Genomic DNA, 27971 nt, shown 5'->3' with positions numbered 1-27971 from the left:
CGGCTGAGCCTTCACTTTTGTGCAGTGGGCACAGCCAGAGGTGACAGCTGGGGAGGACCTGAGACGCCCAAGTGCATGCAGGGCTCTCTGCCCAGAGGTGGCCAGTCAGCAAGAGCAATGCTCTCAGTCACATTGTAAAAGTAGATTTTAAGTAAATTTATTATGATAAACACTTTGAAGGATTAGGTAACATTTTGGACTCTGAAGTGTACTGATGGTTCTCATCATAAACTCCACTTTATTTTTCTTTCAAAATTTATCCTCCTACTATCATTCCCAAATAAACTCCACTCTAAAGGAGAGGTGGTGAGTTTCTCCCTCCCACCGCGCCCTAGCCCTCCTCCTCTGTCTGCTGACATCTCCGTTCACCCACGGCATAAGGGAGCTCTTGCCATTGAGCTGAGGGGCAGCCCTCGACTGAGCCCACAGGGATGTAGCAGACCAATGGGCCAGGGCTGTGTCCCTGGAAAGCCCGGGCGTCAGCCTGGCAGGCAACAAGCAAGGCCCCCTCCCTACTCAGCAGAGCTGCCATGGCCTGCACGCCCATCCTCCTTTGCTGGGAGTCTGTTTTATTTTTTTGTATTTGCAAAATGAGCATCCCCCAGACAGTCTGCCTGGCGTGATTGATGCTGGGGGTGGAAGCTTTTCACAGTCCTTGGCCTCTGACCCTGCTTCCCGAGGGCGGCGCAGCTTCTGCACGCCTGCTGGGGGCCGCTTGGGCATGTGCTGACTTCGCTGCTGCTCAGAGCCAGGTTTTGTAAACATTCAGGAGCCACTTCCCAGGTCAGCAACTGCAAGCGTTTTCTGCCGGTTTGTACGATAAGCCTTTAACCAAGCTTTATTTCTACTTGCAATAAAGGATGATCCACTCTGGGAGGTTAAAATGAAGCGCCCTAGGGGCGGCACAGCTGGCAATGCCAACATCCCCGACTCCGCTTCCTGTCCCGGGTGTGCACTACGTCTGCACAAGCTGGGCTCTGACAGGAAGCGGGGATGCCCCCATGCCCAGCGCACACACACACAGAAGGAGCCCAGGTGCTGCACAGAGCTCCCACGTGGGGCTGAATGCTGGCCCTGCCCATTGCCTGTGTGCCTGGCGCCTGACCGCAGCTGGCAAGGACCATGGACATTGGCATCGCGAAGTGGGCCCTGCAGTCTGGAAGCCGAGGAGGACCGGAGCCCCTTCCTCGATGCAGCCTTGATCTCCACGTGGTGGATTAAACATATTAGCAGTTAAAGCAGTTAATTGCTGTGCAGGGGGCCCCGCTCATTGTTTGTCTCTGAATCACCCGCCCACACCAGGTGTCTCAGATAATAGACTGGGAACTTCAGGGAGGAGGATTTCCTGTCTGCAGATGTGCCGATTACAGCGCTGAGTGAAGACAGTCAGCCAGCACCGCTGCGGGCTCGAATTCGCCCACTCAGTTAACCAGTTGTGGCCTGAATCCCTGGCTGTCTAGGGGAGCAGGGTGGGGCTGGGGCGTCCTGAGCAAATGCCTCCCAGTGCAAAAGCTTCTAAGTGCTCGTTGAGCTTAGATTTGGTTTTAAAGAAAGGACAGACTGCCTCTGGACTACAGCCCTGAGAAACTGGAAGTTGAGATCGTCATGTGCCCCTTTGGCATCCCCATCCCCTCTGGACGGTTCTCTGTCCCTCTCTTGAGGGTAAGATGCTGAAGGCTCTGGCATATCCCTCCCTGCACCACGGGAGTCCTGCCCATGGTCAGAAGAGCCAGCAGACACAGGAGGGGACTCGCTGAGCCTGAGGATCCCACAGCCAGGCAGCTGTTGTGCCTGAGTGCCAGGGAAGGTGGCCCTGGGTCTGCCCGGGGGCCTTGTGGTATGGCAGGTGAGATGAGACCCAGGGAAAGAATCCGTCTGGATCTTACCCTGGCCACTGAAGCCATTTCCTCTTTGGGCTTTCTCTTAGATAACTCAGAGATGTCCACCTGTGTGTAAATCAGCATCAAAGCCTGAAACACAACATACATGGAGCGTGGGAGCTTGGCTTCCCGGCTTCCTCCTGGTACCGCACAGAGGCCACCCCCACAAGCTGCCTGTGTATAGTCTGCCCATGTGGCATGTGTGCCTGGACCACAGTGGAGAGACTGGGGTGCCCAGGAGATGATGATGGGGGCTGGCGGTGCCCAGGAGGGGAGTTGTTGCCAGGGTGGGCTGCAGCCCGGGGCTCCTCTCTCCACCCAGGCACTGCTTGCTGGCATGTATGTGGCAGGTAACCGTCTTTGCTCAGCTGTGCTTGGCTGATGGCTCCCGTACACTGCAGACTCAGCTACACAAGTCCCTGCGGAATGTCCCTCTGTTGAGTGCCAGGCAGCAAGAAAGGGCAGAAAGCAAGAACCAAGCCCCCTAGGCTGGGGATGGGTGGGAGCATCCCGAGCCTGGTGAGAGGGAAGGGATGGCTCCTCCTGGATGCCCTCCGTGCTGGTGTGGGTGCAGCCGGGGCTTAGGGGCCGCAGTGGGTGTGGATGTTGCCCGGGCGGGGGAGCTGCGGTGGGCCCATCAGGACTGCTCTCAGGGATGTGCCTTGCTGCAGCTGCGTGAAACCAAATTTGTGGCTATGCTCTTCCCGGTGGGGATGGGCCCAGCCATGACCCTGGCACCCACGCCTCCACGCTCTCAGGGTGGAGTGGCCATTCCTGGGCAGGTGATACGGATCAGATACCCCTCTTTGATAGTCTAACACCTTTTTATTTTAGTGTAAATTTAGTTTGTAATTAATTACATCAAGAGAGACCCAAATCTGTCTGCATGTGAGTTTGGTATTTTTTGAAGTGGAGCCAAGATGAACATTCATGGAGCTCTTCCTATGAGCAGTGGCTACGGCCTTCCCCTCCACACCATGTGGCCCTGTGCATGCACTGCTGCTCCTGAGACAGCACTGTTGGCTCAGGCGTAGCTCATGGTGGTGCTAACATCTCACAGAGGCCAGGCCAGAGTAGCAGGAGGCAGCACCCTGTGCTTACCCAACAGCCTGGTGCCCCATGCTTGGCTTGAGGGCCAGTTTACACCTGTGTCCAGAGCCCACAGCCATCTGACAGGCCAGCCGGCACCTGCATACATGGATGTCGAACTGGGTCTTGTTACCATGTCATATTCAGTACTTATGGTTAGAACTGAGTGGAAAACAATTAAGAAAAAAAAAGAACAACATGGTGAAAAGTCTTCTAGAGATAGGTCAGCACCATTTATACATATTACCATGTACCCTCTAATGTCTGCAGGTGTCCCAGGGCAGCCAACCTGTTACAATTGCAATTATGTTAACAATCGTTAAAGGGCTGAGTGAGGTGGCTCATGCCTATAATCCCAACACTTTGGAATGCCAAGGTGGAAGGATCATTTGAGTCCAAGAGTTCAAGACCAGCCTGAGCAACAGAGTAAAACCTCTTTTCAAATAATTAATAATATAATAATAATAATAATAATTGTTTTTTATTTGTTTGTTTTTGAGACAGTGTCTAGCTCTGTTGCCCAGGCTGGAGTCCTGGGGCGTGATTTCGGCTCACTGCAACCTCTGCCTCCCGGGTTCAAGCGATTCTCCTGCCTCAGCCTCCCAAGTAGCTGGGACTACAGGCAACCACCACCACATCCAGCTAATTTTTGTATTTTTAGTAGAGATGGGGTTTCACTGTGTTAGCCAGGCTGGTATCGAAGCCCTGATGTCATGATCCACCCACCTCGGCCTCCTAAGGTGCTGGGATTACAAGCATGAGCCACTGCGCCCAGTCTAATAATAACTGTTAAAGCAATAATGACCACTCACCATAGAGCACGCTCCTTCCTGGGGGTCCTCTGGGCCTGAGCTGGAGGCTGCGCCATACTCCAAGGCTGACTGTGGGGTCTTACACATCATAATGCACGCAGGCAGCTCGAGTAGGAAAGGTCCTTATGCTGCCTGTGGGGAAGCTCACCCCCATCCCCCAAGGAGCCTCCCTGGGTATAAGACACCTCGGGACAGTCTGGGGGTCCCTGGTGGCTGCTGGCAGTCACAGCGAGTGGCCAGTCAGGTCCCATTGAAGCCCCAGGGCTCACTGATTATTCAACTAACATGGCATCTCGAGGGGACCCAAGGCCAGGAGGGCAGGTGCATCCCCTTCCTGGGCTCAGAGCTGCGGGTAGGGGCCTGGGGCTCATTGAGAAGGGGCGATTCTGGAAAAAAAAAAAAGAAGAAGAAGATAAGTATTTTAGAAAAATAAGCTTCAAGGATCTAACTCCATTTCCAAAGGCATATATACTCTCCTCTGTGCCTGGTTCCAAGGTGCCTCGTTGGGGCAGGTGGCAGGCCAGGCCCTGTGAGAGTGGCTGGCTCTGGGGACCACATGCCTCGTGAGACAGTTGCCAGGTGGCCCACAGGGCCTATGTGTGAAGCCCTGCCTGCCTCGCATTGCCCACCGGCCCTGGAGCTTCCCACTCCCACACCCTTGTCCTCAGGCGCAGTGCTTGGCCCCGGCTGCCTCTGTCTGGATCACAGCCACTGACTCACCCTGCTGTACTCCCGCTGGCACTTACCTCTCACCCAGGGCACCGCCTCCTTGCTCTTCTCTGTTGGGAACATGTGTCCCAGGCGGGCGTGAAATCAGAGGGCATGCCTGTTCTTCCCATCACAGATGAGAGCGGCGCGTAATACTGCAGGCGACTGGCTGTCCCCTTGTCCCTGTGTCCATCAGAATAGGTGGGAGTGATCCATGGTGACTGTCTGGGTGGTTTTTGGGCTTCAGCCTTCTCTGGTCCCTCCTTGGGGCCAGGCTGGCTGGACAAGCATGGTGGCTGCCCTCCATCTCCCGGGCCATTGACAGCAGCTGGTGAGGCTCTCATTGTGATCAGAGGAAGGCTGTCCTGCCCGGCTGCTCCTAGCACTCCCAGGGCCATGTGTGGAGATGGGCTGTCCTGCGTCAGGGGTGCTGCACTGCTGGGCCTGGGGCTGGAGGCAACTCCAGGCTGCAGAGATGCTCAGCCCAGTGCTTCCTGAGTGTCAGTGTTGTGGGCCAGCCACACATATACATAGGAAGTGAGAACGTCCATTTGTACCTGGAATTACTGTTTTTTTGGCAGAAGGACAAACTCTGTTGGGCCCATCAGCCCCAAGTCTGAACCAAGCCCAGTGGGCAGCAACGAGACCCACTTTGCTACCGGCAGAGGCATCTCTGCAGTGGCAGGTTTGCCAACGTGCCAGTGGTTGCCATCTCTGAAGGGATGTTCCTTGGGGCTTGTGGCCATACTCTGCACCACGGTCAGCAGCTCCTCTTTGCCTTATATGCAGTGGGCATGGCCTGCCTTCAGGATGGCGGGTCCGTTCGGCCACCTCTGGCTCCCATGCTGACCACAGCTCTGCTGGCTGAGATGATCCCCTTGGAGGGCAGCTTCATGTGAGTGTTCCTGGTTTCCAGGCTAGGGGAGGTGACTGCGGTGTAGTTCTCAAAGGCCCAGGTCAGTAAGTCCCGGTCCCAGCCTCTCCTCCAGGCAGCGCTTGATGGTACAGGTGTGGTGCCTGCAGGGAGGACACTGCCGACGCCCAGCTGGGCCCTCTTGCTGCAGTACACAAAGTGGCCCGTGTGGAGGCCCTTGGTGGTGATGGACAGCTCTGTCTGCTGCTGAAACTGGTGTGGATCCTGGAGACCATCTCAGCAGGGGGATGTCCTTCAAGGTGCCCTTGATGTAGCTGTGCTGCCTGGCTAAGTCCACAGCGTGCAGGCCCATGAGCCCACATGCTTCACATGCACAAGGAATACAGAGCTGGCGCCTTCCTCTGCCCACGAATCCTGTGGCCCACGACTGCTCATGAGTGCAGTCTGAAGAGCTGTACCTGGAATTTTAATGCCCTTGTTGTTTGCAGAAAATATGACAGAGTGGTATGTATCCATTACGTAATAAGCTCTTACAAAGCAGGAACATGGTGAAGATGCCTATAAATGCATGAGAAAAGGCAGAAACTGGCAATTTACAAAAGAGGAAATATGGTTCATAAACACGTGGCCAAAAATTACTTCATCTTACTAGTCATCAAAGAAGTGCAAATTAAAACAGCATGACAGAGAGCGCTGTGCGCCGCCTGCCCCAGGAAGGAACAGAGTCTAAGAACTGTCCTGCGCCCGGAAGCCCCCACTCAGCTGCCCTTCTTCTGAGGATCTGCCCCAGGAACTCAGCTGACACATGGCAAGCTGGTGCCCCAGGTCTCCATCCTGGTGGTATCTAGGAAGCAGAGACTCGAGAGCCACCCAATGTCCTACCCCAGGAGGGGACATTCAGCAGCACTTGGCAAACACTGCACTGGGTGCTCAAGAGCCAAGGCTGCGAGGACAGAGCTGCAGGGAACACAGAGCCCCCCCATGGGGAGGCCTGCAATGGGCCGCAGGCACAGCTGGGAAAGCTTAGAGCACAACATGCAGGGGTGAAAGACACCGGTGCAGGCGCCCTTCTTTCCCCAAATGGCCTGAGCGGTGTGCCTTTATCCTGGCATAGGAGGGGAATGGTGGGGAGCTGACTGGGCACAGCTGCCTGCATCCTGCTGCTCACACCATTCGGGCCCCACTGGGTCCCCACCTCGGCACGAGTCGTTCACCCTCCTGCAGGGCTCCAGGCCTGAGCCAGTGGGGCCTAGGACACCTGACTGTCCAGCACCAGCAGGGAGATCTGGCCCTTCTCTGGCCACTGCCCAGTCCTTTGCTTGCAAGACCCATAGTGGGGCTCAGGGCTTGGTGTCTGGCCATCAGGGCTGGCCACAGCTGGGGACGTGGCCCCACCCAAGTGGAACGGGCCTCTTCCCTGCACCCACTCCCAGCCACGTCCCACCGGCCCAGCTTCTAACCCCACTGTGCCCTCGGCTGCCCTGATGCCTGCCACAGGCCACTCATTCTTCCTTTGCTGTTCTTTCCTGATGGGCTATGGAGTCCCTGCAGGGCCAGGTGTGTCTGTGCCACGCAGCCCTGTCTCCCCTGGCCATCCAGCCTGTCCTAATGTGAAAGCTGCCATGCTTTTCACATTAGTGGCTCCATCACATTCCCACCAACTTCCCAGAGGGATCCACACAGCATGTGCAGAAGAGTCCTGGCTTTGAATGGGCCACCTAATTCCATGCCTCTTTTATCTCTTGTGACTACTTTTAAATTTATCTTTATTTCCTTCAGACCTGGGGACAGGGTTTGGTCAGCACCTGCAAGGTCTATAGTTGCCATAGTTACCATGAGGAACGTGATGAGTGCCTTGGCTTCTTGGGACCAGCCAGGCAAGTGTGCAGAGGAGAGTGTGGGTGCAGCGTCAGATATTCTATTCCTGCAGGCACCAGGAAGTACTGGGCCTGGTGGGCTGGACACCAGGTTGGGGAGGGACCAGAGGGCTGGGCGTGAGCCCCCTGCCTGCAGGGACCTCAGCCCCTCCTTCGTGCCCCAGCCCTGCCCATGGGGCCCAGCTCCTTCCTCTGATGTGGGCTGGCATGCCCTGTGTCTGGGCTGATCCCCAGCCGGTGCCAGCCCTCCCGGCACCCAATTCCTGCGGCTGAGCAGAGCACAGAGGCTGGAGCCAGCCTCCCGCAAGCCGGCTTAGCCAAGTTTGTATGTTTTGACTCCAGCCCCAGGACGGCAGCTGGAGACTTAAGGGTTCCCTTTCACGGCAGCTTCAGCTTCCAGATGCTTAGGTGGGCGCCACCCGCATGCCGGCCAGCAGCTGGTTTGTCGCAGCCACAATGAGCAGGGGACCTATGCCTTTGACGCCAAACCGCCTTTGCCATCCGTGGATCATCCTGAGCCCCTGGGAGCCGAGAGCAGCTGGGATTGGGAGGGAAAAGCTGCTGTGGCCGCCCGCCGGCCTGGCAAAGCCACACCCATCTGAGTTAGGGGAGAAAGGGACCTCTGCTGGCCGTTGGGCTGTGAAGAGGCCTATGTGGTACCCTCTCTCCGGGCCCCAGGCTATGTGGAGACTGGCAGGGGGCAGCTGTGCTGACCCCCTGGACTGGCCATCCCCTGCCCCTCTTGACCTTTGCACCCAAGAGCAGGATCAGCTGAGCCAGCTGCCCCTAGAATGGGCATGGTGTAGTTAGGACGCTGCCCCTTAGCTCAGCTCCCCTCGGCCCTGAGGTCTCTAGGCTGGGGCTGTGTGCCAGGCAGCCACGGGGGGCTGCAGCACAGAGCAGGCGGGAGACCTGGCTGCTAGCTCTGCTCACTTGGCCCTCTGCTAGTGGGTTGGGGGGGCTTGCTTTCCCCTAATGGGGAGAGACCTTCAGGCCCTACCTGGGCAGAGGGCCAGACCCCAGGACTTGAACATTGTTGGGGTACAGTCCAAAGTGTGGCCAGCTCCTCTTCAGCCTGTCCAGATAGGAGGCCATCGGGAGCCTGCAGGTGTCCTTGAAGGAGGCCCCTCTGGACTCTCGGTCTCACTGCCTGATGGTATCAGGCTGCAGTGCTGCAGACAGATGCAGGGAGGCCAGGCAGGCCAGGTGCCAGCAGCTCCCCACGAAGGGCTGGTTTCTCCGGATGAAGTCGGTACCAGAGCCATTGGCACTGTGCTGGTGGCCCTGCAGCAGGGCCTGAGGCCTGGGCATGTGGAAGGTTCTGGAATCCCACACTTAGCACTCTTTGATGTCAGGGAGCCCCAGCATTGGCAAGTGCCTCTTCCTTTCCCGTGTGCCAGGAACCAGTCTAAGGCTGACTCGTTTCTGCGGGTGGCACCCCGCCTTGTCTCCTGTGCCGGCTGTCATCTGACCAGCGTCTGTTTCAGACCTGCCTGCCACCTCCTGCAGAGGCCAGGAGCCCCTCTACGCTGCTGGTGCTTCACGTTTGGCCAGTTCTAAGTGGACATTCTTTTTTCTTGAGACAGAGTCTCACTCTGTCACCCAGGCTGGAGTGCAGTGGTGTGATCTTGGCTCACTGCAACCTCCACCTCCCGGGTTCAAGTAATTCCCATGCCTCACCCTCCCAAGTAGCTGGGACTACAGGTACACACCACCACACCCAGCTAATTTTTGTATTTTTAGTACAGACAGGGTTTCTTTTCTTTTCTTTTCTTTTCTGTTTTTATTTTTGTTTGTTTGTTTTGAGACAGAGTTTTGCTCTTGTTGCCCAGGCTGGAGCCTAATGGTGCAATCTCAGCTCACTGCAGCCTCCGCCTCTTGGGTTCAAGCGATTCAGTCTCCCGAGTAGCTGGGACTATAGGTGTGCACCACTATGCCTAGGTAATTTTGTATTTTTTGTAGAGATAGGGTTTCACCATGTTGGCCAGGCTGGTTTTGAACTCCAGACCTCAGGTGATCCACTTGCCTCGGCCTCCCAAAGTGTTGGGATTACAGACGTGAGCCATGGCGCCCGGCTGAGACAGGGTTTCATCATGTTGGCCAGGCTGGTCTCGAACTCCTGACCTCAGGTGATCCGCCCACCTCGTCCTCCCACAGTGCTGGGATTACAGGCATGAGCCACCGCACCCGGTCTGTAAGTGGTCATTCTGAGAAATAGTTTAAATACAACAGCTCTAGGTCGAAGCCACTGAAGATAACCTTTCAGCCCCCTCTCTATTTCTTTCAGGTCGAGTACCAGACACCAGAAGTCTGAATTTGGAGAAGGCTGGGGTAGATACTAGCCCCGACACTCAGAAGATCCTGGTGGACTCCCGGGAAGGCACCTCTGTGCCCCACATCTACGCCATTGGTGATGTGGTGGAGGTACGGCATGCGTCCTGGGACCAGGCCCCTGACCCTGCCTGCGCCACCACCCCTGCTCGCTGGGCTCCGGCTGCTTCTGTCCTGTGGGAGAGAAACAACACTTTCTCTGATCACAGAGGCTCTGGGCCAAACCCCAGGGCCAGCCTGTCTGGAGTTCTGGGGCCACCTGGACTTGGGCCTCAGCTCTCTGCCTTTCCTTTCCTTTCTGTGGTGGGAGTGTGGAAGGCCTAAAGACAGCTGCAAGCACCAGCAGCAGACGCCTGCTGGGAACTGGGCATGGGTCAGTTCTGCACGCAGGCCCCAACCCCCGGCAGGTAGGCTGGAGGCATAGGCTTAGAAATGCCACCACTGGACATGGCCCTGGGGCCATCCTGTCCCCACAGGGTTGAGACAGGTCCAGTTTGGGCCCACCTGGCCCTGCCCTCCCCACCTTAGTATCCTCTGGCTTGCCTCTCTGGGTGTCACACCGGGACAGGTCCTTTGCTCTCAGCTGTTGCTGTGAAGATCAGCGCCAGTCTTTCCCGGGTGGGGGCTCTGGAGCCCTCCCTACCCATGGCCCCAGTAAGGGACCTGGGTGGTCAGTCTTGGGATGCTGCACCCCGGCAGCCTCAGGAGTGCTCGGCCTGTCCTGCATGTGTCCAGTGCCTGCTGCTGAGGGTGGCTCTGGAGTGTCCCTGGGAGCTTCTTTGTAGCGAGACCTACTGGTGTCAGCGTCCTGGGGCTGCGGTACTAAATCACCACACATGGGTGGCCCAGAACAGCAGACATGGGTTCTCTCACGTTTGGGGGCAGTAGTCTGAAATCAAAGTGTCAGCTGTCACGTTTGGGGGCAGTAGTCTGAAATCAAAGTGTCAGCTGGGACTGGGTGCGGTGTCTCATGCTTATAATCCCAGCACTTTGGGACGCCAAGGCAGGCGGATTACTTGAGGTCAGGAGTTCAAGACCAGCCTAGCCAACATGGTGAAACCGTCTCTACTAAAAAAATACAAAAATTAGCCAGGCATGGTGGCACGTATCTGTAATCCCAGCTACCCGGGAGGCTGAGGCAGGAGAATCATTTGAACTCGGGAGGAGGAAGGTGGAGGCTACCATGAGCCAAGATCGTGCCATTGCACTCCAGCCTCGGTGACAGCGAGACTCCATCTCAAAAAGTGTCAGCTGGGCCAGGCTCCCTCAGAAGCCTCTGGGGTAGGAACCTCAGACGTCCCTCGGGTTGTGGCTGTATCACTCCTCTCTCTGCCTCATCATCATGTGACAGTCTTCTGGGTGTGTCTCTGGGCTCTGATTTGCCTCTTACAGTTTCTCTGTCATTGGATTTAGGGTCCACCCTAATCCAGGATGACTTCATCTCCATCCTTACTTTAATTATATCTGCAAAGAACTTATTTCCAAATAAGGTCACACTCTGAGGCTCCAGGCAGACCCTGCAGGGTCCTGTAGGGTCCATCTAGCCGTCCCGATTGTGTGGACAGAGCACTTGACTCCACGTGCCTCGGCCACCCTGCAGCCCCAGCTTGCTTAGCTGGATGGTTCAGCTGCTCAGTGTGATTTCTGCAAGTGCAGCCTCTGCCTTGGACCATGTAGGTGCAGTGGTCTCTGATTGCATGGTCTGTTGCATCCTGTGAGCACTGCACCCTGAGACAGTGCCACGTGCATCTCTGTGCACAGCGGGAAGCCTCCCTTCTGTCTGGGAATCTGAGTTTTCCCTCTGCAAGTGTGTAGCTCCCAGGCTCCTGTGTTGGAAACTGTAACATTTCAAACTGTTTTGCCAGAAATGCATGGCACACACAAAGGCATTATTTATTTAAACATTAAATCCACTCAGTCAGAAAGGTCATTCTGAACAGTCCAAAGAGTTAACACCCAACCAGTGGTCCCCTGAGCGGCTGGGAAGAGCCTATGGGCGGGGCGGAGGCTATTGTTTAATGAGATGTTGTGCACTGTGCGCCGCCGCTGGGACGTTTCCGCAGTTAGTCAGGCCTGCTGGAATGCGCAGGCTGCGCTCTGAGTTTATCTCCACGGATCTCTATGCATTTCTGGAATGCCAAACAACATCTGCATTTCCTGCTGCCAAGGTGATTGGCAGCCCATCCCAGAGGACAGTGCTGGAACCCCCAAGGCCGGGCACACCCTGGGACAGAGTGATCTCCAGCACAGCAACATTCTGATTTGGAATTTGTTGTGGACTGTGATGTGCAAGTCGAGCTGCACGTCAGGAGTGTGTGGAACGCTTTGGGGTCCCTTTTCAGCCGGGGATTCCAGTGAATGCAAACGGTAGCAGGGGCTCTTTTGAGCCTGGTCATCGGGCAGCCCTCCGAGGTCAGCAACGTGCAGAAGGGGTTTGCAGAGATGGCTTGAGCATGTGAGGGTGACACGGCCAGCCTCATCGGCAGCGGACTCCTTTCCCAGGGCAGGGTGGAGGGCAGCAAACAGGAGAATGAGTGACCTACCTAGGTCCCTGGGATGCCCTGCAGGGGGATGAGCTCCAGGGGGAGGCTTTACGTCACCGTACTCAGTGCCAGTGTTGGGGATTTTCTAAAGGGAGATGCCCACTTGGGGGGCAAAGGGTGGTGGCATGGGGGCTGCATATAACCCTGGACATGGTGCTGATGTGGCCCCACTGTGCCTTCCCCAAGGGGCGGCCTGAGCTGACACCCACGGCTATCATGGCTGGGAGGCTCCTGGTGCAGCGGCTCTTCGGCGGGTCCTCAGACCTGATGGACTATGACAATGTGAGTTCTATCTAGTGGATGCCATGTGCAGCCCGGGGGAGGCCAAGTTCAAGGCTAGCTCTTCTGGGGTGAGGGGCTTTTGTGCGCTGTGTGTGTGCATGTAGGTGTGGGCATGCGTGTGTGTGCGCTTAGGCGGGTGTGTTGTGCACACGTGTGTGCAAGCATGTGTGGGGGGCTCAGTTCTGAGAGTGTGGCGCAGGTGCAGGCAGGTGGGTCGCCTGCTGTACTTGCAGCCTGCTCCAGGCACATCTGGGCCTGGTCTGTGATCACTGCTCTTTGTGTCATATGCAATGGGGACCTTCGATTTTGGGGGCCCAAGGGCCCTCCCTGACTCCAGATCTGCTTTCAGGTTCCCACGACCGTCTTCACCCCGCTGGAGTATGGCTGTGTGGGGCTGTCCGAGGAGGAGGCAGTGGCTCGCCACGGGCAGGAGCATGTTGAGGTGAGGCCTGGGGGCAGCGCAGTTGAGGACAGTGGCGACTCCGCGACCTCACTCCATGCTCTGGGCGGAGGCCTTGTGAGCAGGGCGCCAGGGTCTCTCCTTTCCAGGGGCCCTGAGCGGTGGCTGTGTGTAGCAGGAAGGGACACGTTGGGGGCAGCCCCAGAAACGGGAGTGCCTGGGCTTTGGCAGCCTTGGGGTGACTGGGCTTAGGTGCCTTTGGTCTCTGCCACCACGTGTCACAGCAGTGAGGGGAAGGCCCTTGGCTGCCTTGTTCTGAGGGCAAGAAGCCCTGTGGCCCAGAAGCCCCCAGCCCCACCCCAGCCATGCTGCAGGGGTGCCCAGCACCAACCGGGTCATCACCATGGTGCCACCCGCTCCCCTGCTGAGGTCAGCTGAGTGCCGGCCCCACTCCAGCACACAGCTGCTTATCCCTGAAAGCACCAGGGCCCCGAAGGTGCCTCTGTGCTGTCCCCACCTTGCAGGGACTTGAATCTCACTCGACCCAGAAAGGTTTCTCCCAGGGGCCTCCGACCTCTGCTTCCACCCCCACCCCCCGACCACCCTACACCTCGTCTTCCTGGACTGCCCAGGGTGTCTCCCAGGCAAGAGCCCCCCGCCCCTCGCCCCCCACCACGTCCTGACACCTATCCTCTTCCAGCTTCTTCCAGGCTCAGGCACTCACCCTGGAGGAAAGCGGTTTTCATTAAGCAAGGCTGCTTTGGGAGTCTGCTCTGGCAGGTGGCTGTGGCTCTGGGGTGGCCTGGAAGAATGTAGGGGCTCTGAAGCCTGCCGGGCCATGGTAGCTGGAAGCCTTCGGTGCGGTTTCATCTTGCTGCTGCGGCAGCTTGCAGGCACCCAGAGAAACCGGAGCCTGTGGCCTGGGTGGTGGGGCCTGGGGCCTTTGGGGATGAGTCACTGGGCTCCAGGGCTGGCTCCTTCCCCCTCCACCCCAGTCCTCTCCATCAACAGGACAGGCCTGACAGGCCAGCCTTCCCCGAGGCACTTTATTTGCTATTTTTGTTTGATTCATCACAAGTGCGCTGGGACATATGTTCCTGGCATTTTATAATGTTGTTTTATGTTTCACGATGTTGAATAGCCAAATACTCTTTGTTTGTTTTCTTTTCAATTCTGTCTTAGTTAGAACAATATTCTCTGAAGTTCCATTAATTAATAATGGCTGTGCAGCACATGTGAGGGCCCCGCTCATTTTTTACTTGGCCGCAGCCCCGGACACGCTGTCGAGCCGTTCAAGGGTGCTGAAAGCCTTTGTCCAACAGCTCCGGCTCCGGTGTGGCCACAGTGGCCTTGCTCCAGTGAGGGCCAAGGAAGCACCAGGGTGACCGAGGGAGCCGAGTGGTTGCCTGCTCACCCATTCTTGCCTCCGCCGTTGGTTGTGGGGGAGCTATATCCACGCAGGTTTGCTGTGCCCAGCCTGGGTGCTTGGGTTGCCTGATGCCTGCTCTGCTGCTATGGTCTGTCCAGGCTTGGGTGGGAGAGGGTCTGTCCTGTAGAGCATGGCTCCAGCCACTGGCTGCCTGCACACACCCTGTGGCCAGCCAAGCCCTCCTCCCCATCCCAGACCAGATCTTCATGCCAGATGGATGGTTCCTGCCCGTCATGACACTGCCTTGCCCATGCAGCCTGTGGGAGCTGCAGGTGCCACAAGGTTTGTTTGTCCCAGCACTGATCCAGGGGTGGTATCCTGTCCCCAGGTCTATCATGCCCATTATAAACCGCTGGAGTTCACGGTGGCTGGACGGGATGCATCCCAGTGTTATGTAAAGGTGAGCATCCCTGTGGTCCAGGGTGCTGAGGGTGAGAGGGAGGGTGGGAAAGAGCCCGGCAGGGCGAACACCTGAGGGCTGTCCCCAGCCATGCCCCCCAGGCAGGGTGCAGGGTGGATGCAGGGTGGACGTGACCCAGCCCCCTCCTGGGCTGGTAGCTGAGATGTGCGGCTTTCAGATGGTGTGCCTGAGGGAGCCCCCGCAGCTGGTGCTGGGCCTGCACTTCCTTGGCCCCAACGCAGGCGAAGTTACTCAGGGATTTGCTCTGGGGATCAAGTAAGTCCCGAGGAATGCGGGCCGTGATGCGATGCGCAGCCGGGTGTCCCTCGAGTGCCAGCAGTGCGGCAGTGGAGAGCTGCTGCCTCTCTTGCTGCATTTATGTGGCCTTCGCGGGTTTGCAGCAGAGATTCCTCAGGCCCTCCTCAGACAGGGTGGGTTCAGGGAGACAAGGGGCAGCTCTGCCCCAGCCAGATGCTGTTGAGCCAGCCAGAGCCAGGTGAGGTGTCCACTGTGGCCGCGGGTCGCTGCTGGGGCCCTCGCCCACCCGGCCAAGCACTCATGCCACCATGAGCAGGTGTACCAGTGCCTGGAGAGCCACCCCAGGGCTGCTGCATGTCTTCTGGAGATGGGGCCGTTGCCTGAGTCTTGGGCTCAGGCTGTGTGTTTTCAGCGTCCTGGGGTCAAAGGAAGACATGGCAAAGGCTCTGGGTGGGTTGACAGGAGTAGTTGGAGTTTGGGACATTGTGCATGGCCTGAGAGACGTGGCTGGCTGGATGTGGGGCCTGGGGGGCGGTGGTGTGGTGAGATCAGGATTCACTGTCTGTGGGTAAAGCAGAGAGCAGAGGCCTAAGGCAGGACTGTGCCTGGGGGCAGGGGATGGAACAGCAGGAAGCCAGGCCAGGGCAAGCCAGGGCGTGGCTGGATGGGAGGTGGGCTAGATGAGCACTTGGCATCTGCTGGGAGGGAGGTGGACGGCTCCCACGGGTGTGGGCAGGGGTCCTGGCTTCTGGCTGGGGGTTAGGGGACAGTGAGGAGACCAGCAGTCTCCGAGGCCCTCCTCTTCCCAGGGATGGGATGCTGTGGACCCCCCTTCCTGTGCTGACCCCCACCTGCCTCCCCCATCCCCCATATGTGCAGGTGTGGGGCTTCCTACGCGCAGGTGATGCGGACCGTGGGTATCCATCCCACATGCTCCGAGGAGGTAGTCAAGCTGCGCATCTCCAAACGCTCAGGCCTGGACCCCACGGTGACAGGCTGCTGAGGGTAAGCGCCATCCCTGCAGGCCAGGGCACATGGTGCACCCGCCGCCAGCTCCTCGGAGGCCAGACCCAGGTATGCAGGTGGGGCCGGCTCTGTGTTTCAGGACAGGGCACGTGGCAGGGGTGCAGGAGCCCTGGCCATGGGCTCCCTCCAGGTGTACAGCAAGGCTGTACCTGCCACACCACCCAGAACAGGGATGCTCCGTCCTGTAACCAGGCCACATTGGTGACAGGCAGGAGGAGAAGTCCCCAAGGGCCCAAACCTCCCCGAGGGACCCCAGACCCCGGCCTGACCACAGTTGCTCCCCACACACAGGAGGTCTAGAGAAACAGGGCTCATCCGTAGGAGCCTGGCCCAGGTGGATGCTGGCGTAGAGGGTGTCCGGGTGGGCTGAAGTTGGGCATCTCAAGTTGCTGCACCACAGGCGGCTGCAGTCGGGAAGCTGGCCTCCCACTGAGGTCTCCCACCGAGGCCTGGCTCCTGCAGAGTTCAGCGCTCGCTTGTTTCCCTGCCTCCCGGAAGGTGGAGACGCTGCCCTGTCATGGCCGGCCCTGCCCAGCCTGCCCCACACATCTGGTTCTGTTTCAGCTATGCAGAGCCAGGCTGGGTGGGGGCGTGTTGTTCATCGTGACCTCTTCCCAGGAGGAAGAAACTGGCGAGGGCTCCTGGCCTCTGCCCCAGGGATGCCTGTGCCAGAGCCCTCTCGCCTCGTGGTCTGACAGTGCATCCTCCGGCCAGGGCTGAGGACGGGGGCTGGGGCAGGGTGGGCCCTCAGCCTGTGCCATCCAGCCCACCTGGGGCACCCCCACAGCTGTCAGCCTCTCCCGGGGTTGGGGGTGTTTGGGCTCCATCTCTCCCCTGGGGCTGAGGTGGAGACCAGGCAGAGCAGTGGGCTCCCCACAAGATGCCTGTGGACAGGCTCTGGGGTCCGCATGGTGCCGAGGGGCTCTGGGGAGGCCTGTCTGGGGGTACTCAGGGCCCCCTGCTTCGCTGTGGCCACCTCCCCCCAGCGGGGCCGCGCTTGATAGGAATAAACAAAGGGCATCCTGAGGAAACTCTTATCAGAACATTACACCTCCCAGAGCTGTTTTGTTAGGAGCCTGCTATAAATTTTTATCATTTCAAAATATTTTTGTAGCACTGTGCTCCCTGTGATGCATCACCCTGGGGTAGGGCCACTCTCTGCAGGGTTTGTTTCTCACCCATCTCTCCCATGGGGGTCCCTGGGTGTGGCAGTGGGAGACATGACCAGGCTGATGGGAGGGGTGGGTGACTGCCTTGACCTTCCCGTTGTTGGCAGGATGGCTGCAGGCAGGTTTGGAGGGCCTCACCCCTCTCCTGGAGCGCCTGTGAGACGGTCAGCGTGGAGCACAAGTGCTGGACAGGTGGCCCGTGTGCCCCGCAGGGATGGCTCAGGGGACTGTCCACCTCACACCTGCACCTCTCAGCCTCTGCTGCCTGGCACTCCTTCTAGGCTCCTGCTGCCAGATGATGACGACCTGGGTGGAAACCCACCCTGTGGGCACCCATGTCCGAGCCCCCTGGCATTTCTGCAATGCAAATAAAGAGGGTGCTTTTTCTGAAATGTGCTCTGCCTGTGGTGTCCCTGACAGGCCCCCAGGATTGCCCCGGTGGGTGGGGTCTGGCCAGGCCACCGGGCCCCTCTTAAATCGTGAGTAGCTTCCATCAAGTGCAGCCCAGGGTCTGCTGGGGCCCCTTGAACCGCTGAGCACAATTCCGAGCAGCCCTGGGCAGAGGGGAGCAGCCTTGCAGTACTGGGGACCCCACCTAGGCAGGAGGCAGAGCCACCCCACCTGCCCCACAGCTGTCTGGCCTCTGGCCTGAAGACGCCCACTGAGGGTTTTTCCTGGGACCCCCTGCCTGGTCTCTGCACCTTGAAGCAAGAACGGCAGCCTAGCACCAGGCAGGCTCTCGGGAGGGGCAGCAACACTGGCTTTGTTCTGGAAGAGCCCGCCAGCGGGCGGGCCCATGATGGGAGGTAGCAGGGCTGCGTGGGGCTCTCTGTCCCTGGATGTCAGTCACTTTGCCGGGTTTCCACTGTGGCCCTCCAAGTCAGCTTGTCGACTGCGTCAGGCTAATCCTGTGTATTGAGGCTTGATGGGCTGGGGAGCGCCTGTCCGTCACTGCCAAGAGACAGCGCTGACAGCCACGGCCAGGCCCTGCATTGTGCTGGGGCTTTAGCGGTGGCTAATCGCGTGTCTTCCTTAAGAAAACATCACTTAGTCTGCCGGCCCCGAGCCCTGGATGGGACCCTGCTTGTCAGCGCACAGAGGAATGAATGCCTTTGCGCCTTAATGGGCCTGCAGAAGCCCGACTTGCTGTGTGAAGCGTGCGCGTGAGCTCTCAGACGCCCACTTAAGATGCCAAGTACTGGGCCAGGCCCTCCCACAAGTGCAGCTCCTGATCAGCCATGTCCCATTTAACGCACGGCTGGTGGCATGCCTGGGCTGGATCCTGTGGGTGGGGCTTGCCTGTAGGCCTGCAAGTTTTTTGCCTTGGGGGCACCGCAAGGCTGGGAGGTCGGCCTACACCTGCTGCCTGGGCTCTAGGGGGTGGCTCTGGGCTGCAGCCAGGAAGCGGGCAGAGGGCCTGTGGATTCCTTGGCTCTGGGATCAGTCCCTTCCAGGGAGCACAGGGAAAACTTGAAATGGCCTTGGTGCTTTTGTGGTGATGGAGAGGATGCAGCTGTGTGAAGCCCGCAGTACACGCTGGGCGGCACTCTGCCAGGAGGGCCTCTGGCCTCCCTGCCCGCCCAGCCAACCAGGAGTGCCTGTTGCTGGGGGCCTGAGAGCCACCCACACGTCCATGTCCCCACTGGCCACTCCAGGTGGTTTTCCCTGCGTGCCCCTTCTTCCTGGAACACACCGTGCACCACCTACCTGCTCTCTGTGACCTCAGTTCTCCCGCGCTGTGTGGCCCATTGAGCCGGCCTGCACATCCCCTAGGAGGGAGCAAAACGTCCACCACACACATCCCAGGCAGCCGTGGGTCCTTGGGCTCCTGCTACACAGGGGCTCTTACCCTCCTGGTAAGTGGCAGGCAGGGGTCCAGCCCAGTTTACAAGCAATGGGTGCCACAAAGAGCTGCCCTGTCAGGGCTGGTGCTGAACTGGCAGGCACCTGGCTGCAGACCAGGCCCAGGGGACCTCACAGGCACTGGCCATCCCCACACCTCACTACTCTGGTGGGACACTGGCCCAGAGCTCCCACCTAGGCAGCTGCACAGTCAGGACAGGAACCAAGGCCCAGCAGGGCAATGTGGGCAAAGAGGCCGCTCTCCCAGGCTCCCTTGCCCAGTGTGGGACCAGTGTCCTGGGCCAATAGTGGTTTCGATCCTGTGTTTCCCTGGGGACGGCCCAGGGAGTACAGGGTGGAGCCAGAGCAGGGTGTTCTCCACCTGGCCCCGGGGCCGCCTTCCCGCCTTCACATGTTTTTATGGTGCAATGAAAATATGATTTTAATTCCTCAGATTGTTCTGTGTAACCTGCAATTACCCGCGGCGACATCCTGCACACTTCTGCTGTGGCACCGGATTTCGCAAAGACGTGGGAGGGGGAGGAGTGGGCAGGGGGTGCTGCCCAGCCAGGCTGAGTGGCCCCCCTGTGTTGCACCCTCCACTCTGACATGGGGCAGTGTCACCCTCTCCTGCCCCCAGCACCCCCGAGTGACATTGGGCAGTTCCCAGGCCCCCTGGGTGATCCACATGCAGGGGAGGGGACACACAGTTATGGAGGGCTTCCAGGGCCAGAGCAGGGCAGCAGGGGAGGACAGGGCCTGGCAGGGCTCTGAGGAGTGGACAGGGGGTACAGCAGGGGTCATCAGCTCAAGGGGAGGGGTGATTGAGATGCTCAGACTGCAGCCCCCTCTCCCTGAGCATGCTGCAGCCTCGCTTGGCCCTAGCCTCACTTGACAGCCATCAGGCGCCTTGGCCCTGCTCTCCTGGCCGTGAGGTGACCTTAGAGCTGGCTGGGCCCTCGGGCAGAGCTGCCCCTGTGCGAGCAGCAGCGTCAGGCAGGGCTGCAGTTGAGAGCACCTGTTTCCTGGCCTCAGGTTTGGGCTCCTCCCACAGGGTCTTGGCACATGAGCTCACCTCGGCTGACACCTGCTTGCCTTACCTGGCCCACGGCCACTCTAGCCCCAGTGCAGCGGCTCAGAGGTGCCGCCAGTACCTGGGCCCTGGGTTGAAGCAACTCCCCAGGTTGAAGCAGGCCCCAGGGGCAGGCCTGGGGCCCCCACCTACCCCTCACACACTGGGCAAGAACTGGAGGTGACCCAAGACTTGTGATGAGGGATGCCTTGAGGTGGCTGGGCAGTGTGCCCACCGGGGCAGGGCCATGAGGCCACACTAACTCCTGCAGGCCCTATTGAGGCTCCAGGTGCCTGGGCCACCTCGGGTTGAGGCTCTATCCTAGTGGCGTCACCACCCCATGCTCATGTCTCTCCCCAGGAGAGCACAGGTTGGCACCTGGCTCCAGTGGGTGGCGTGAGAGGCGTGTTGGTGTTTGCGTTGGGCTGGTGGGTGGGGGCTACTCCTGCCTCCCAGAGCTCAGAGCTGCCTGAGCCTCCTGGTCCCGGTCCCAGGCTGCTGCCCCACCCCGTGTCCCTCTGGGAGCCACTCCTCCCCAGAGTCCCTGAGTGCCCCTGCCCTGGGCAAGAGCTCCTCCCGCCCAGTCTGATAAGGCCTGCTGGCCTCTGCCCACCTGCCCTCACTCATCGCCACTTCCCGCCCTCGGGCCTAGTCAGGGTCTATGAAGGTCGGTGTAGGTCATCCACTGGGAGACACGGGGATCCCCACCCTCTGGAGCAGGAAGCAGCAGGGGGTCCACACCCAAGGCCAGCGGGCCGGCACCAGTGGCCAGGGCAGGTGGTACAGCCCCTACAGGTATCAAGGCCCGGGCACAGGGCCCATTGAGGTAGAAGCACGTTCCTCCATGGGCCCAACCCCAGCCCCATCAGGAAGCAACTCTCTCTGAACTGGCTCTCCATCCAGATGGGCCTGGGCCAGGTCTTGCTCTTGGGCGGTAGAGAAGATGCCCTCTCCTGGCCCCAAATGCACAGGCTGTGGGCCTCCCACCCCATGTGGGGGCCTCAGCTCAACTCACATGGAATGAAGACTAGAATGGGAGTGTGGTGCGGTGCTGTCCTTTTCCACAGCCCAGCTATCTGGGACTGCTCTAGCAGGGCCTGGATGTGGGCCCCCATGCCACCAGGGACGCCACAGCCCATCTACCCAGCACCCTGGCCCCTATCTTTGCCTGCTTGGTCGGGCCAGGGAGCCAGCCAGCTGCTGAGAGAGACTTCCAGATCCCGCTCCCTGAGCTTCCATGGAGCCCCAGGCAGCAGCCCCACACCCGTCCTGGTAGGGCCACTGGCACACAAGACCCCTCCCATGGGCCCCCAGCCTGCGTCCTTAGGCTAGCCCACCTCTGTCTCCCTGGCCCTCCCCTCCCCAGCCCTCCCAGCGGAATTCCAGAGCTCAACAGGGCCTGGCACGGGAGCATTCTATGCCCAGCCTAGTCTCCTTCCTCTGCCACCATCTTCGAGCTGGGCTCCCTGACTGGGCACTGCATGTCCCTGCAAGCTGCCTGAGGTCCTTCCTGTACCAGGCAGGGGCTTAAATAAACAAACAGGTACACGCTGGCGTCCTGGCTGCCACCCCGAGCAGAAGGCAGGCAGGGAGGAACTGGCTCCATGTGCCCCCATGTCCCTCTGCACCCGGGCTGAGGGGGCTCCCCGCTGTGCTTGGGACTTCTGAGCTGTGCTCTTCCAGGCAGGATCCAGTGCTCCAGTGCTGTGCAGACTCCAGCTCTGCTTTGCCCCTGCCCAGACCAGCTCCCACAGGGCCGGCTGTGGGGAGCCAAGCTGCTGGTGCCCCCTCAGATGGGCTAGTGAAGGAAGGAGCTCAGAGTGGGAGGCAGGCAGGCAAGGGCCTGTCCAGCCACAACCTGGAATGTTCAGCTTGGAAAATAACTGGACAGAAGATGCAACAGGCAAGAGCTGCCATGAGACTGATAACCCAGGAAACGGATGTGACGCAGCCCCTACGGGATTCTGGGAGGCAGAGCGTGGGAGGGATGGGGCCCCAGACACCAGGGAGCTCCTGGGGTCTCACCTGCAGCAGCTCCCTGAGCATCAGCCACAGGGCCCACCTCCAAGCCCGGCAGGCATGGCTGGCATCATGGCTTTCTGTTCCCAGAATCCACCATGCAGGGTGAAGTCTGGCCAAGAGCTGAGGACTTGCTGCAGACACCCTGCACTCCGTCAGGCGGTGACAGCATCCAGCTCGGGCTGGCACTACGGGTCATCCGGGAATACAGGCAACAGCAGCCGAGACTGCCTGTGCTGGCCAGGAGTGGAGGATTGGGGCGCCACACCCACCCACACGGTGCCCACGCCCTGCGGCCAGGTCCATGCACTGAATGCCACTGATTGTTGCTGTCAACACCCTGGATGGATCTTCCGGGCAACTCCGGGAGAGAGAGGCAAGACTGTGGGCCCATTTTCCAGACGCTGCTCCTTAATCCCTGTCCACTTGATCACGGGAACCGTCAGGGCTGCAGCTTCAGACCTGGGCCTGGTGCCCGTGGGCCCTTGGTGCTTTCCTGCAGGTGCAGTCGAGCCTCACTCCTGCCACACCCTGACCACCCTCCTGTCCCTCATCCTCCCCTATGCCTGCTCTTGAGGCGCAGCCTAACTCCCTCAAATCTCCCTGACCTCTGGTCCTGCCACCAGAGGGTTCTGGAGTCCTGCTTGTCGTGGCCCCCGGCCAACCCCCTGTGCCTATGAGGACAGCGAGGGGGCCATCTGTGGGGTCCAGCAAAGCATCTTAGGCCCAAGCCTGCCCGATCCCAGCCCTGACGTGGTGTATGGTGCTCGGGTTACCCTAATCCCGAAACTCAAGCCGGCGTTCCCAGAGCCTTCCCTTACTTCCCAGCGAGGGGACAAGCAGAGATTCCTGGGAGACAGAAGAGAACGTCCCCCGCTGTGCCTTTTGGTTGGTAGCTGACTCCCATGGGGGCAGGGCAGGGAGCTGGGCACCCACAGGAGTGAAAATCCAGGTCCAACAAACCATGTGTTCAGGACATGGAGGAGGTGCAAAGCCAGTGCAGCAGGAGCAAAGGGTGGGGCAGACTTGGCTGAAGCCTGGCGAGGTCCTGGCCTCCAGGGTTTCGTGGGACAATGATGGGGCCTTGTGGTTCCACAGAATGGAACTTTCCCCCCCCCAATTAAAACTGGAATCTGAGCCGGACGCGGTGGCTCAAGCCTGTAATCCCAGCACTTTGGGAGGCCGAGACGGGCGGATCACGAGGTCAGGAGATCGAGACCGTCCTGGCTAACACGGTGAAACCCCGTCTCTACCAAAAAAATACAAAAAACTAGCCGGGCGAGGTGGCGGGCGCCTGTAGTCCCAGCTACTCGGGAGGTTGAGGCAGGAGAATGGCGTGAACCCAGGAGGCGGAGCTTGCAGTAAGCTGAGATCCGGCCACTGCACTCCAGCCTGGGCGACAGAGCGAGACTCCGTCTCAAAAAAAAAAAAAAAAAAAAAAAAAAAAAAAAAAAAAAAAACTGGAATCTTTTTGGCTTATAACTGATGATGAAATACACCAGATGCTTGAGAATAAAGTGGAGCCACAGGCAGGAGGTGGTATGGCCTTGTAACTCAGCAGCTGGGGGCGGAGCCAGCTGTGCCTAGCCCTCTACGCTGGCTGCTGACCTCTGACCCAGCTGGGGCTCCCAGGGCCACCCCTACACTGGGCACCCCAGCTCAGAGCGGGAGCACCCCACAGGCTCCCTTTTTATGATTATGTTGGTGAGGCCACGCACGCTGAGGACTGTGAAGGGTGCCAGTGTCTTCTGCATCGTGGTCTCCCCGAAGCAGACAGAGTTAGCTCCTGACCTACAAGGGTCACAGTGTGGGACAGAATGTCAGGAGAGTGCAGCACCATCCGGATGTGTTCTCTTCAGGCCGCCCGCTCGATGAGTGAGGAGACCGAAGCCTGGACCCCCAACGGGCCCCCGGGCTGTGCAGTAGCGGACAGGCCTGCCACCACCCTCCCTGCCAAGGCCTCAGCACCGGGTCCCTGCCCATGGGAGAGGCGAGACCTCCGCAAGGCTTCAATGGCTCATTGTTCTGCCCACGGTGGCTGGAATTGGGCCGAGTGATTATAATAATAAAGTCCTAACAGTCCGCCTGTGGTTGGGTTTCCATAGCTTGGGGAGTATTTGATTTTCAAAGCCTTGGTGGGGCGGAGATGCCATATCAATGCAGCAGGCGCCTCCCATCAACCAGTTCTTTACAGGTCAGAGTCTCCCATCCAGTGCCTTGCCTCTCTGGAAAGGCACCGTACCTGTCAGCTCCCAGGTGCCCAGGCATGTCAGGGCGGAAGACTGCACCAGGAGGCCCAGACACAGCGGGGATGAGTCCCGCCTTCACCAGCTCAGACAAGCTGTGATCCCACCCCACCCACAGACGGCTGCCGTGAGGACCAGACGGCTGGCCCCCGTGGTGGGGGCCCCCAGCAGGTGGGGACACTGCTCTTACTCCTGCCTGGGACTTTTTCCTGCACCCGCCTTGTCTGGCCTCTGTGCCTTTGCCCATGCTGTTCCTTCAGCCCCAAGCTGTGCCTTCCTCTTTCTGCCCTGGCTAATGCCCCCTCATTGGTTAAGATTCAGCGTACAGGCTCCCCTCCAGGAAGTTCTCCCTGTCAGCTGGCAAGATGAGGCACCCGCTCAGGGCTCCCACAGAATGCTGTTTCTTGATAACTCTAAAGCCTGTCTTTCTCTCTTGCGCTGCAGGAGCCTCCCTTCTTCACATTTTTGTCCCCAGCATGGTACCTGGCACATAGTAGGTGCTCAAAGCATGGCTGTCAAGCATGGCATGAAGACTTTATGTTATGTTTTCTGTTTTTAAGTGTCCATGGTTGACAGGGCGCAGTGGCTTACTCTTGAAGGCTACTCAGGAGGCTGAGGTGGGAGGAACACTTGAATCCAGAAGTTCGAGGCGGCAGTGAGCTATGATCACACCACTGCATGTACTACCTCCAGCCAGGCAACACAGTGAGACCCCACCTCAAAGAAAAAAGTAAGGAAAATTGTAGGACAAAAAGTAAAGGTAAAATAACAAGTGAAAATTGGAAATTTAACTGGATGGACTTTAACTATTCTTAAGAACAGATTGGAGATGGCAGAAGTAAGGGTCAATGAACTTCAAGAGATTTTTTAAAAGTTCTCCAGCCGGGCGCGGTGGCTCAAGCCTGTAATCCCAGCACTTTGGGAGGCCGAGACGGGCGGATCATGAGGTCAGGAGATCAAGACCGTCCTGGCTAATACGGTGAAACCCCGTCTCTACTAAAAAATACAAAAAAAAAAAACTAGCCGGGTGAGGTGGCGGGCGCCTGTAGTCCCAGCTACTTGGGAGGCTGAGGCAGGAGAATGGCGTGAACCCGGGAGGCGGAGCTTGCAGTGAGCTGAGATCCGGCCACTGCACTCCAGCCCGGGCGACAGAGCAAGACTTCGTCTCAAAAAATAAAAAAAAATATAAAAAAAAAGTTATCCAATCAAAAGAATAGAGAGTAATAAGATTAAAAAGAACAATGACAAAACAGCCTTAGGGACCTGAGCGACAATATTCAAACAACTCACATCATGATGTCTCAGAAGGAGAGGAGAGAGCATGGGGCAGGAAAAAAAAACTGAAGAAATAATGAACTAAAGTTTCATGAATTTGTTGACCAACATCAAGGAATCGCAGCAAACTCTAAGCAATATGTTTAACACAACCTACTGGTGGGTTGTTTTTCACTATTACTAATGAAGCTACAACGAATGTTAATGCAAAGAAACACAGCCAGGCCTATCACAATCAAACTCTTGGACACCTAAGATTAAGAGAAAACCTTGAAAGCAGCTGGGACATATTGCACATGCCTGGCGACTTCCCATCAGGAAAAAGCGTATGGGCAGAAAGAAGAAAAAGCCACCTCCAGGCCGGGCACAGTGGCTCACACCTATAATCCCAGCACTTTGGGAGGCTGAGGCGGGCGGATTGCTTGAGGTCAGGAGTTTGAGACCAACCTGGCCAACACAGTGAAACCCCGTCTTAAAAAAAAAAAAGAAAGAAAAGAAAAGAAAAAAAAAGACAACTCTGAGATCTATGTGCAGTGAACATACTTTTCAAACCCTAAAGAGACATAAAGGCATTTTCAGATAAAGTCAGCCAAGATCACTCCTTACCAGCAAACCTGCACTACAAGAACTGCAGTAAGAAGTTCTTCAGGCAGAAGGGAAATTTTCCCAGATGGAAACTTAGATGGACAGACAGAAATGAAGAGTATCAGAAGTGGGAATATACAGGTAAAGAAAAATGCTATGTTTTTCCTTCTCTTATTTTCTTTAAACAATACTGATTACTTAAAACAAGAATGATAACAATGTATAGTTGGGTTTATATTAATGAAAAACATATGACAGCAATAGCAAAAACATGGTTGCCAGTGGAATTAATTATACAGATGCAAGGTTCTTACACCTAATGGGAAGTAGTACTATATAAGGTAGTAAGTAGGTTATAATAAAGATGTACAGTAAGTAGGTTATAATAAAGATGTACAATGTAAACTCCTAGAGCAATCACTAAATTACAAGGAGGCACATCTAAAAAGCCAGTGGCCAGGCGCGGTGGCTCACGCTGTAATCCCAGCACTTTGGGAGGCTGAGGCTGGCAGATCACGAGGTCAGGAGATCGAGACCATCCCGGCTAACACGGTGAAACCCCGTCTCTACTAAAAATACAAAAAATTAGCTGGGCGTGGTGGCGGGCGCCTGTGGGCCCAGCTACTCGGGAGGCTGAGGCAGGAGAATGGCGGGAACCCAGGAGGCGGAGCTTGCAGTGAGCAGAGATCGCACCACTGCACTCCATCCTGGGTGACAGAGCGAGATTCTGCCTCAAAAAATAAATAAATAAATAAAATAAAATAAAATAAAATAAAATAAAAAAATAAAAAGCCAGTAACAGGAGCTAGGTTTTTTTTGTTTTGTTGCTGTGGTGGTGGTTTTTTTTTTTGGTAAGTGGTGCTCCATTGCAGAGATACACCAATTTTGTTTATCCCCCACAAAATTGGTGGGTTGTTTTTGGCTATTACTAATGAAGCTACAATGAATGTTGATGTAAAACTTTCTGTGTAAACATACATTTTCAGTTCTCTTGGCTAAACATCTACGAGTGAAATGGCTAGGTCATAGGTAGGTATATGTTTAACACAAGAATGACAAATACTTTTTCCAAAATGATCATATCAGAGTCCTGCCATCATTCTTCTCATATGTTTCACACTTCATATTCTTTTCAGTTGCACATGGAACTTTCACCAAGTAGACCATACACTAGGACATAACAATAATAATAAATATCAATCATAAAAAGATAGCTTGGCAATCCCTCCAACTGGGAAATCACACAACACATTCTAAATAACTTAAGAATCAAAGATGAACTCATAAGAGAAATTGGAAAATATTTTGAATTAAATGACAATAAAAAAAACACATCAGTATTTCTAGAATGCAGCTAAGGCAGTGGTTGGAGGGAAATTTATAGCTTTAAATACTTCTGTTAAAAAAGAAGAAAGGTTTACAATCTATGCCCTAAGCAACCTCCTTAAGAAACCAGAAAAAGGGCCAGGAGTAGTGGCTCACGCCTGTAATCCCAGGACTTTGGGAGACTGAGGCAGGCGGATCACGAGGTCAGGAGATCAAGACTATCCTAGCTAACACGGTGAAACCCTGTCTCTACCAAAAATACAAAAAATTAGCCAGGCATGGTGGCGGGCTCCTGTAGTCCCAGCTACTCAGGAGGCTGAGACTGGAGAATGGCATGAACCCCAGAGGCGGAGCTTGCAGTGAGCCGAGATTGCGCCACTGCACTCCAGCCTGAGCGACAGAGTGAGACTCCATCTCAAAAAAAACAAAACAAAACAGAAAAAAAAGTTCAAATTAAAACCAAAGTAAATAGAAGGATGGAAATAAATACAAAAGTGGAAATCAGTAAAATAGAAAACAAATTGTAAT

General features: G+C 57.1%; 1 protein-coding gene across 4 annotated transcripts in view; it reads left to right on the top strand.

Annotated features, from left to right (window-relative positions):
- TXNRD2 (thioredoxin reductase 2) overlaps nucleotides 1-17470 on the top strand; it is a 67877-nt gene extending 50407 nt beyond the window's left edge. For 3 of the 4 annotated variants that reach the window (XM_030915534.1, XM_030915531.1, XM_030915533.1), the window contains 7 exons: nucleotides 9528-9664; nucleotides 12301-12396; nucleotides 12746-12838; nucleotides 14554-14625; nucleotides 14804-14901; nucleotides 15763-15957; nucleotides 17186-17470. In XM_030915534.1, the coding sequence (XP_030771394.1) occupies nucleotides 9528-9664; nucleotides 12301-12396; nucleotides 12746-12838; nucleotides 14554-14625; nucleotides 14804-14901; nucleotides 15763-15886 (620 nt within the window). In that variant the 3' untranslated portion in view covers nucleotides 15887-15957; nucleotides 17186-17470. The remainder of the gene's footprint in view (nucleotides 1-9527; nucleotides 9665-12300; nucleotides 12397-12745; nucleotides 12839-14553; nucleotides 14626-14803; nucleotides 14902-15762; nucleotides 15958-17185) is intronic. The other variant, XM_030915532.1, reaches the window with a different exon arrangement.
- The last annotated feature ends 10501 nt before the right edge of the window (nucleotides 17471-27971 follow it).

This window comes from Rhinopithecus roxellana, chromosome 13 (assembly GCF_007565055.1).
Source record: "Rhinopithecus roxellana isolate Shanxi Qingling chromosome 13, ASM756505v1, whole genome shotgun sequence".
In the NCBI taxonomy this organism is placed as follows: domain Eukaryota; kingdom Metazoa; phylum Chordata; class Mammalia; order Primates; family Cercopithecidae; genus Rhinopithecus; species Rhinopithecus roxellana.
The sequence above is the reverse complement of the archived record's forward strand: the minus strand, read 5'-3'. Positions and strand labels throughout refer to the sequence as shown.